This window comes from Phacochoerus africanus, chromosome 8, assembly GCF_016906955.1.
Source record: "Phacochoerus africanus isolate WHEZ1 chromosome 8, ROS_Pafr_v1, whole genome shotgun sequence".
NCBI lineage: Eukaryota > Metazoa > Chordata > Mammalia > Artiodactyla > Suidae > Phacochoerus > Phacochoerus africanus.
In genome coordinates, this window is record NC_062551.1 from 37,022,366 (window position 1) to 37,034,415 (window position 12,050).

General features: G+C 36.6%; 1 protein-coding gene across 1 annotated transcript in view; it reads left to right on the plus strand.

Annotated features, from left to right (window-relative positions):
- Positions 1–12,050, plus strand: part of ITFG1 (integrin alpha FG-GAP repeat containing 1) — a 224,048-nt gene that overhangs the window by 21,238 nt on the left and 190,760 nt on the right. The window contains exon 6 of the mRNA XM_047789955.1: positions 11,950–12,044. Within this exon, the coding sequence (XP_047645911.1) occupies positions 11,950–12,044 (95 nt within the window). The remainder of the gene's footprint in view (positions 1–11,949; positions 12,045–12,050) is intronic.

Genomic DNA, 12,050 nt, shown 5'->3' on the forward strand with positions numbered 1-12,050 from the left:
TAGGACCTACAATAGCTGGCCTACACCACAGCCCCAACAACACAGGATCCAAGCTGCTTCTGTGACCTGTACCACAGCTCATGGCAATGCAGGATCCTTAACCTACTGAGCGAGGCCAGGGATTGAACCCACATCCTCATGGATGATAGATAGTCAGGTTCATTAATTGCTGAGCCACAAAGGGAATTCCCTTTAAAGTGTTTTGATTGCAACAAATTTCTGCCAGTGTATATCAAAATTTCGTTTTCTTTGAAGATAAGCCATTTTGTGTAATTTTATTACTATTTGGATAGGTATTGAAAAAAGTCTATTTTAAAACAAGCATAGAATACCACTGAACTATACACATAAAAATGGTTAATATGGAGTTCCCCTAGTGGTTCAGCTGTAACGAACCTGACTAGTATCCTTGGGGACACATTTGCAATCCCTGGCCTTGCTCAGTAGGTTAAGGATCCAGCATTACCGTGAGCTCTGGTGTACATTATAGACGTAGCTTAGATCTGGCATTGCTGTGGCTGTGGCCTAGGCTTGCAGCTGAAGCTCAACTTCAACCCCTGGCCTGGGAACTTCCATTTGCCATGGGAGCAGCCCTAAAAAGACACACACACACACACACAAACTGGTTAAGATGAGGAGTTCCCATTGTGACTCAGTGGGTTAAGAATCTGACATAGGAGTTCCCATTGTGCCTTAGTGGGTTAAGAACCTGACATAGTGTCTGTCAGGATGGGGGTTCTATTTGTGGCCTTTCTCATTGGCTTAAGGGTCCAGCACAAGCTGTGGCATAGGTCACAGATGCAGCTCAGTTCTCATGTTGCATTGGCTGTAGCCTAGGCTAGGGGTCAAATTGCAGCCTCACCTCCAATTTAACCCCTAGCCTGGGAACTTCCATATACCACAGGTGTGGCCCCCCAAAAAAAGAAAAAAAAAATGGTTAAGATGGTTTTATGTTATGTGTATTTATCCACAATGAAAAGATTAGAAAAAGAAAAATAAGTGCAGTTACAAGTGGCTATGTCTAGAGCAGACTTTGAATAAGATTGGTATGTATTATTTCACTTTAGGGTAAAATGAATCAAAATAATTTATAATTTCTGAAAATAAAGTTTAAGTCCTCTTTCATTCTTATTGCATGTTTTAAGAATGTGTACACTGTTGAAAATGCTCTACACCTACTTGATTTTTAATGGTCCAAAGACCTGGGCTTGAGCTGCAGTTCCTACATTGAGGCTTCTCCTCAGACTGCCTACTCTCCTGTCTCCCTGCCCAGGGGCCAGTGCTGCTAGGGACATCTCTTTGTTACTCTCAGTTTTTACTCTTGTACACTCTGTGGAGGTAAGAACATTCAGGCAAAGTAAGGCTATGTCTGAAAGAAATCTCCACATTTTTCCTTATGAACATAAGATGCTGTTTCTGAGAGGTCCTTAAGATTTATCTGGTCTGTCCTACACTTTTGAATTCTAGGAGAGGCCTAAGAGTGAGTGAATGATCCATCATGTGTTTACCAGGGTAACGTTGTTCTCCAGTGATACTTCTTTTCCCACTCTTCTCTCCTGTATCCTTACTCCCCACTGTGCCCTTCCAGAAGAAGCATACCTTGGGGTTGCATAGCTTATTGACCTCTGTGGGGCTTGAGGTTGGATGGGGAAGGATGAGAAGAAACAGGATCTTAAACAAGCCTATTTGCTTTCTTAAATGTCTACTTAGTAACTCTGGGTTTGGCAATTGTCTCATAGTTTTTCTCACAACAGAGAGCTATGTAGCTAAAGAGGCTCTTTCAAAGAAGTGTCTAATTCACAGGTTAACTTAACCTGGAAATGTATAAATAAATGGTGGATCCGGGATTTGAATCTTGGTCTTGCAAGTTCTAAAGCCTGCTTGTACTTTCGCCTTCAACTCTGTACAGCCATTACCATTTTTGTAGTCACAGTACCTTTGGCAGTGCTTCTACACAATGAGCTTTGACTTCCTCATAGCATAGTGGTTGTTTTCCAAGAAGGAACAGACCAACAAGTGTAGATAGAAGCTGCAGATCTCTTTAATTGAAGCCCAGTCCTGGCAGTCAAACAGCATCACTTCTTCATGCATTCTACTGGTCAAAATAGATCTAAGAACTAGCTAGGATTCTAGGAGATTTGAGGGTTTTAGATTCTTCCTGTTGATGTGGGCATGGCTTAATCAAAATACAAAAGAGCATGTGGGATGGGAAATATTGTGACCATCTTTGGATACACAATGTAGTAGGCTGTTACCTACAGTAAAATAGATATTTTACCTACCGTAAGTAAAGACTTGGAAGGGACTAGTTAAACAACTATATCCTTTTGTAGATACTTCTACCTAAAATCAGTTGAGCCTGTTTTCACTATAACTTTCTCCTCCTTCCTATGCAAGTGCTATATTCCTTACCCTTCCTAAATCTCACTAATGATACATTTCCTGGGGAGTAAAAACCCATAGGGCACCAAATACAAGGATACTTAAACTAATCGAATTTCCAGTTTTTCTCTTTTTTGAAATGCCTGTTTGTCTTCAGATGAAACGTGGCAGCAAAAAGAGGGACCATTTTGATCCACATTGAGATGTTCTGAAATGAGATGTGTTAGAGTAGGGTTGTGGGAGTAATGGCAGTTTTGTTTAGTGACTTTGCCTCCTCCATTCCCTGACTACTATCAAAGAATCCATAATTGTTGAGAGAAGGTCCTGGGAGAGCAAAGCAAAGAGCAGCTGTAAGAAACACCACATTCAACAAAACAGACCTTTCCACTATCCTTAGTGCTCTATGCCTAAGACATATAATTAAATGGAAAAAAAGTACTTTTCATACCAGTGAACTTGCGGATCATGACAGTGATTATTTCACATGTGGCTGGAATGTTCTCTAGGATTACCAAATCCATGGATAAAACTTTCACATAAATTTTCATATTTGTTATGTATTTTCTATAATGTGCATAAAACTATTTTTTTCAAATCATAACAAGTAAATTCCATTTAAAGTCAAGCATGTTATTTTATGAAATGTTTACAATTTTCTTTCTCCTATTGATAGAAAATTTACATTGGCTCCTGAGCGAAATAATTTTTTGCAGCATATAACTTTCTTATTTACTAAAATCAATTTGTTATATATAAAACAATAAAAGAAATGGCATTATCTCTCATTTTTGTAATCTGTTTTTATTTAATTACTCCAAAGGACAGATACCAGAGTTCAATATTCACATACATTTAGTGCTCTGTTATGTCTCTTATCACACTTACTGTTAGAAATAATTTTAGCTGTACTTTGTATTGCATTGCTTTAAGTTCATTGAAGATAAACAGCATGTCGCTTTGCTGTCCTGTTTTTATAACCTAGTTTATGAAAATAGATAAATCAATTTATCAAAATTAGGTTTTTTATCTTTACTGCTTTTAGTAGTCTTTCCCACAATATATAATCTGTACTTTTCTCCACAGGTTTTAAAATATTTCTTGAAACACTTATTAACACATTTATTCGAATTGAAAAAAATGAAGTCAAACTCTTTCTGATAGAAAATAACTTTCGTTTGGGGATTACCTTGACATTGATGACTGGCTTTGCTGATTGGATTATATGGCAGGCATTTGCCATAAATTCAATGAGCTAAATCAGCAGCTCTAAATTTTTTCTTTTACTTATATTATGGACAACTTTAAATATATGCAGAGGTAAAGAGAATGGGACAGTGAATTTGCATATAGTACACCTGTCATCCAGCTACAGTTATCAACTCTTGGCCAGTCTTTTTTTTTTTTTTTTTTTAATTCCTTTTTATGGGCACACCTGTGGCATTTGGAAGTTCCTCAGCTGGATCCTGACCTGTTACCTACACTGCAGCTTGCGGTACCACAGGATCCTTAACCCACTTAGCAAGGCCAGGGATCCAACCTGCATCCTCATGGGCACTATGTTGGATTCTTAACCCACCGAACCACAGTAACTCCAGTTACAACAGTAACTCCAGTTCTTGGCCTGTCGTATCTCATTCACACCTTTTCCTTCATTTCTCTACCTCCCTCCCTAGGCATTTTAACCTATAAATATTTCAGGGTATATCTCTAAAAAATGAAGTTGTTTTAAAGATACATAATCACAATGTATTTATCAAACCTAAAAAATTAAGAGTGAACTCTTAATAGTAAATTTACGTTTCCAGGAAGATTTTAATGAACACATATGAACAAGATTTCTTAGCATCTATGTCTATAATGATGAAGAAAAGGAGTAGGCCTTGTACTGAATCTTGTCTCATTCTAGCAATGTCATGATATTCTAAAGATAAATAAACTAATATATTTTAGAGTTCCATTCATCTCTTCAAAAAATGCATTTCCAATAAAATATTACCTTTGGTTTAATAAGTTATCAAAGCATATATGTGTTTTCGTCAGTTGTACCGTAATAGTTAAAGTAGCTCAACCTCAGAGATATTTTTTCAGACACCTGGATGTATAAACAAAGCCAATTTAATTACCAGTTTGAAAACGTACATTTCTGTGATAAAGTGATCGCTAAAAAGACGTCACATATAAAAACACTTTACATCATGATAAAGTTTTGTAAGAAAAATAGAAGTACAGATTCAAGGATAAAGGGAAGACCTTGTTTATATGGTTTGGGGGCGGGGGTGTGGATGATGGTGGATAATAATCAGTATGGTATCACTGTTCCACCAGATGTATTTTTGAGAGTAACTTAAATTTTTTCATTGAAGTATAATAACTGTACAATAATTATATAGATTACAGATGTACAGTATAGGGATTCACAATTTTTAAAAGTTACACTCCATTTTATAGTTATTATGAAATACTGGCTATATTTCCTGTGTTGTACAGTATCGCCTTGTAGCTTGTTTGTTTTTTGTTTTTGTTTTTGTGGGTTTTTTTTGGTCTTTTTGCCTTTTTTAGGGCCGCTCCCACACAGCATGTGGAGATTCCCAGGCTAGGGGTCTAATCGGAGACGTAGCCACCGGCCTACGCCAGAGCCACAGCAACACCAGATCCGAGCCGTGTCTGCAACCTACCCCACAGGCTCACAGCAACTCCGGATCCTTAACCCACTGAGCAAGACCAGGCATCGAACCTGCAACCTCATGGTTCCTAGTCGGATTCGTTAACCACTGCACCACGAGACAGGAACTCCTACAGCTTGTTTTATACTTAATAGTTTGTACGTCCTACCCCTGTATTGCCCCTCCCCTCTTCTCTCTTCCCACTGGTAACCTCTAGTTTGTTCCCTATGTCTATTTATGATATATTTTTAGATTTCATATGTAAGTGATACATTCAATATTTGTCCTCTTATTTAGCACAGTGCCCTCCAGGTCCTTCCATGTACCTGCAAATGGCAAAAATTTGTTCTTTTTTATGGCTGAGTAGTAGTCCAGTGTGGTGTGTGTGTGTGTGTGTATTCATTCATCTGTTGTTAGACACTTAGGTTACTATCTTGGCTATTTAAAATAATGCTACTGTGTGTATGTATTTTTCAAATTAGTGTTTTGGGGGTTTTTTTGGATATATTCCCTAGGAGTAGAATTGCTGGCTCATAATGGTAGCTCTATTTATAGTATTTGAGAACCCCCCATACTGTTTCCCACAATGGTTGTACCAGTTTACATTCCCATAAGCAGTGTACAAGAGTTCCCTTTTCTCCATATCCTCACCAGCATTTCATATTTATGTTCTTTTTGTTTTTGTCTTTTTTTTTTTTTTGATATTTTCTAGAGCCGCATCCGAGGCATATGGAGGTTCCCAGGCTAGGGGTCGAATTGGAGCTACAATTTGCCAGCTACACTACTGCTCACGGCAACGCTGAATCTTTACCCCACTGAGCGAGGCCAGGGATCAAACCCGCAACCTCATGGTTCCTAGTCGGATGTGTTAACAACTAAGGCACCACAGGAACTCCATATTTGTGTTCTTTTTGATGATATTCTGATATGAGATAATATCTCATTGTGGTTTTTATTTACATTTACCTGATAATTAGCAGTGCTGAGCATCTTTTCATGTGCCTTTTGGCCATCTCCATTTCCTCTTTGGAAAAATGTTTATTCAGTTCTTTTGCCTTTTTTTTAATTGGGTTGTTCGGGTTTTTTTGATGTTGAGTTGTATGAGCTGTTTGTATATGTTTGATGTTAATCCCTTCTCAGTAATATCATTTGCAAATATTTTCTCCCATTGAGAACGTTTTCTTTTCATTTTGTCAGTGGTTTCCTTTACTCTGCAAAAGCTTTTAGGTTTTAACTAGTTCCTCTTTGTTTATTTTTGCTTTTATGTCCTTTGCTTTAGGAGAAGGATCCAAAAAAAAATATTACTGCAGTGTATGTCAAAGAGTGTCTTGCCCTGTTTTCCTCTAGGAGTTTTATTTTTTTTTTCAAATTCTCTTTTTTTATTTTTTATTTTTATTTATTTATTTATTTATTTATTTATTTATTTATTTTGCCATTTCTAGGGCCGCTCCCACGGCATATGGAGATTCCCAGGCTAGGGGTCAAATCGGAGCTGTAGCCGCTGGCCTATGTCACAGCCACAGCAACGCAGGATCTGAGCCACATCTGCAACCTACACCACAGCTCACGGCAACACTGGATCCTTAACCCACTGAGCAAGACCAGGCATCGAACCTGCAACCTCATGGTTCCCAGTCAGATTTGTTAACCACTGAGCCACGACGGGAACTCCCTCTAGGAGTTTTATAGTGTCTGGTCTTACATTTAGGTGTTTAATCCATTTTGAGTTTATTTTTATATGTAGTGTTAAGAGAATGGTCTAATTTCATTGTTTTACCTGGAGCTGTCCAGTTTTCACAGCACCACTTATTGATAAGACTGTCTTCTCTTCATTGTATATTCCTACTTCCCTTGTCATAGTTTAATTGATCATAAGTGCATGGGTTTATTTCTGGACTTTATGTTCTGCGCCATTGATAAGAGCAATCATTTTATTTTAAAAATCAGCAATTCACATAGACTTAAAACTATGTATTTTGGTAAGATGATGAAAACATTTATTTCACCTTCTTAGAAATAAACTTAAATGTGTTAAGGGGTATATAGTTTTTCTAAATTCTTTTAGAGTCTGTCTGAGCAAAAATGTTTCCAGACTACTGGACTAGGCACCTTAAAGAAGTATGGCAGATCTATCTCCTAGTGACTGCTTTTACTGACCATCTTAAATAATGCTAATTCAGTACAGGCAGATCATTGAAAAGGAGGTGGATTAGCAGTCATTTCTAAGAGCAGTTACCACAGGCAACTAACGCTACTGTTGACATTCATTACATTTAAATTCATCCTTCGGTAAATGCTATTCTTTGAGATTAAGGGCGATGATGCCCACAAAGTAGAACACCTTGATATAATATTTCCTGTGCTGGGGCGGGGACTAAAAATTGGAATTTTCTACAAAGATCAAGAAACGTCAACAGATAGACTCGACGTGACTCAGAACTGCCCACTTTTTCATCTCTGCTGTTTCTTCTTTTATCATCAGAGCAGTTTGTATCTGTGACCTTGGCTTTTAAGTGGAGCTGAGAAGATTATAGTTTATATGGGTATAGTTGCTTGAAACATGTGATGTCTAGTTCTTATTGAAAAACTGTGTTGTGTACAAACAGCAGCATTAAAAGCAGAAAGAAACCTTAGTTGCAGCTATTTAAATTTTTAACAAATTAGTTCTGTTAGCTGTAAAATATTCAGTTTTCAGTCATCTTAAAATTCACCACAAAAGAAGTAAAAACTTTTTCCCTCTCCCCTGACCTTTGGCAGGTGTCAGCATGGTAAATAGACAGTGTATATAAAATAAACCCTAGGGATCTGCTAAAACGCCTTTTAAGAGATGTTAATGTAAAATATCAGAATAAAACTTGAAATACTGTGAAAAACTTGAGTATTGATTTGAAATGTTCAAGAAAGCAAGGTTACAATTAATATTTTGTTAAGAGTCGCAAACTTAAATGTCTAATGGGGCCCAGAAAGAAACCAAAGTGAACGAGTAGTTTGGGAAGTTTGGAACTTCTTCACCTGCCTGTATGCACTCTTTCTGAAAAGAGTTGGTTGTCAGACCTTGTGATATTTCAGGAGAAGCTGGAAATACTGATTTTTATTTGAAATCTTATTTTTATTTTGTTTTACATATGAATTCAAAAATGTTTAAACAATGTATAGGTCAAATAAAACACATCTTCGTACTGGATTTGGCCCATAGTCTGCCACTTTATGACTTTTGCTTTGTCACTGTTCTAGATTATTCCTTTGAAATGTACATTTTGTTAAACGGTTCCTGGGAGAAAATGTCACAAGTTAGTTGAGGGTTTTCAAAATTCTAGCTCTAACTTCCTTCACAGCAAACCTATGAAAAATTCTATAGGGAATGAGATCAATAACTGCTCGAGTAGTAAAGACAGCCACATGATAACGTCATGGAGCTCAACTCTGTCAAAGCTTGTATTTTTTAATCCACTTTTGGCCTATAATTACAAATTTGTTGGGACCATTAGAAAAATCTTCTGAAATGACTTTGTGTCAAACTTGTCATAGAATCTCTAGCTTGATTCTGACTATTTTGTAAGTAATTAAAAATATTTAATGCTTGGAATTTAAAGAACTGATGAATAAATGGCATGTCTTAAAAAGAAGTGAACCAATCATTATTAAATTGAATTTAGTTGCAGTTATTTTAAGCATCTCTAACCTTGTGTAGTATGAAAGGAAAACATGACATGAATGCTTGACATTGAAATATCACACAAATGCTAAATAAAATTTTCCAGTGTATGTTAATATTTTCTTATCATCATAACCTTATATTGCAGGGGTTTGGTTAAACTAATAAAATCAAGATGTATTAATACTGCTTAGTTGTTTGTCTTTGTTGAGGTTATAGGTAAGACCCAGTACATGCTAAAAAGAATATACAAGAACATTATTGGGAAAAAGTTCTGTTCGTAGAACATGGACCCTTTGTGTGGAGAAAGTTTTCTCCTGTTGGAGTTCCCATTATGGCTCAGCAGAAGCGAATCTGACTAATATTTATCAGGTCGCAGCTTGGATCCCTGGCCTCACTAGTGGGTTAAGGATGTGGCGTTACCATGAGCTGTGGTGTAGGTCACAGATGCAGCTTGGATCTAGCATTGCTGTGGCTGTGGCATGGGCCAGCGGCTACAGCTCCAATTCGACCCATCACCTGGGAATTTCCATATGCCCTGGATGCGGGCCTCGGAAAAAAAAAGAAAAGAAAAGAAAAGAAAATTCTCAATTGTCTCTCTCCACATGTTACGAACACTTCAAAACTAAATTCACAAATGAACCTTGTTTACTGTCTACTCAAGTGGCTAGTTTGTTGACAATTGAGTTGGACTTAATTAGCCTTTAATTGCTCTTCAGAGATGACATATCTATGCTTCCATATTGGACTGGACATAGTACTGTGAAGAAAAAATAGCAAATGCTAACTAGAAGTAGAGAAAAATAGGGGGTGCCACTTGAGACTTTGGTTCAGTCCAGTCAGTGTTTGATGACTGAATTAAGATTCAGTTCAGCCAGTATTTGGGAGTCAGGTCCTGGTTAGGCACTGCAGATTCAAATATTCAGGCTACCTGGGGTATACTCTTAGAGAAGTTGCTCAAGTAACTTGAATGCAAGCCAAAGTGCCATTGGTAGAGAAAAGTATAACAGGAAAACAGTCAGAGAAAAGGCCTTTGGGAGGAAGCTGATGTAAGTAGAGCCTTGATAAGTGGGGTTGGCTTTGACACTGGAATGTTCTTCCCTTTTGAGAAATTGTAGAGGAAAGATTTTGTTGAAACTTGCTCTTTCTATAATTCTTGATAGTCTACCAGTGTGACCTTCCTGATTTCAATAAATATACTGTGGTTACCTTAGATTTTAACATTAGGAGAAAATAAAGGTATATGAAAACTTTGTACTGTTGGCTTTTTAATGAGATAAAATTCACATAACCTTACTAAAATTAACCATTACTGAATGTACAATTTAATGATATTTAGAACACTTACAACATTGTGCAACCATCACTTAGTAGCAATAATAGTTTTTTGTCTCCAAAAGGAAACCCTTCGCCCATTAAGCAGTCACGCTCCCTTTTCTCACTACTCCCAGCACCTGTTAACTACTCTGCCTTCTGTCTAGGATTTTCCTGTTACGGGTATTTCACATAAATGAAATCATACCAGGTATAACCTTTTGAGTCAGGTTTCTTTCACATAGTATTATATTTTAAAGATTCATCCATATTGTACCATGTATCAGTACTCCAGTTCTTTTTATGTCTGAATAATATTTCTGTTTTATGGATTTATGACATTTTGTTTATCCATTCATCCATTGGTGAATGTCTGGGTTATTTCTACTTTTGAGCCATTGTGAACAGTGCTGCTAAGCACATTCACGTACCAGTATTTACTTGAACATCTGTTTTTCAATTCTTACGGGTATATACCTAGGTATAGAAATGTAGGGTCATATGGTAATCCATTGTTTGACTTTTGGAAGAACTACCCAACTGTTTTCCACAACTAATGCACCATTTTATATTCCCAACAGCAATGTATGAGAGTTCCTACTTCTTTTAGCTGTTTGATCCATTTGAGTTAATTTTGGATATGTAGGGGTCTAAATTCAATCTTTTGCATGGCTCAAAACCTTGGAATTAACATTTGTAAAAGATACTCATCATTCTCACCGGCCTTAGAAAAATACCACCCATTATATTATTAAATTAATTTTTCTTACGCTTAAAAGAATCAAAGACAAAAATATAAGACATAAAACTCTTAGAAGAAAGCATAGGGTTCAATTTTCATAACCTTGGATCTGGAAATGGATTCTTAGATCTGACACCAAAAGAATAAGACATAAGAAAAATTAGATGAACTGGATTCATCAAATTAAAAACTTTTTTATAGCATGGGACACTATCAAGAAACTGAAGAAGTTCAGAACGGGAGAAAATATTGGCAAATCATATATCAGAAAAAGATCTAGAATCCACTCTATATATAAAGAACTCTCACAACTCAAAACAATGAATAACCCAATTTAAATATAGGCTAAGAATTTGAGTAGACACTTCTCCAAAGATATACAAGTACATAATAAGCGTGTGAAAACATTCTTAACATCATTAGACATTAGGAAAATATAAATGAAAAAAACCACAAGAACCCTACAGGATAGCTCTAATAAAACATAGGAACAGTAATAAGTGTTCACAATGGAATGGAGATATTGGAACCTTATCATACATTGCTAGTGAGAATGTCGGATGCCAAAGCCACTTTGGAAAACAGTTTGGCAGTTCTTCAGAAAGTCAAACGTAGAGTTACCAGCAACTTTGACCCAGCAACTTTACTCCTAGGTATATAACCAAAAGGTTTTAAAATATATGTATATTTCCACATGCAAACTTGTCACATGAGTATTCATAGTAGTGTCATTTATAATAGCCAGGAATGGAAACAAGTCAAATGCCCAACAGTTGAACAGATAAACAAAAAATATAGCCATATAATTAAATATTATTCAGGCATAAAAAAGACTGAAGTACTGACACACACTACAACATGGGTGAACCTGAAAGTACTATTTCAGGTGAAAGCAACCAGGCACAAAAGGCCACTTGTATGAGTCCATTTATATGAAATGTCCAAAGTAGGGAAATCCATAAAGACAGAAAGAAAATTAGTGTTTGCCAGAGGCTTGAGGGAGGGAAGAATGAGAAGTTACTGATGAATATAGTTTCTTCTAGAGGTGAGGAAAATGTTGTGAAATTAGATAGTGGTGATGGTTGCACACTGAACCTACTGAAACTCACTCTAAAATAATGAATTTTAGAGTATGTGAAATAGCTCAAGAATAGATAAACTTTTAAAATAACTTAAGGTTTTGTTTTGTTTAGGAATTTATCATGGCATCCTGCATTGACTACTAAAAGTAAAATGCGAATTCCACATTCTCATGCATTCATTGATCTGACGCAAGATTTTACAGCTGGTAAGT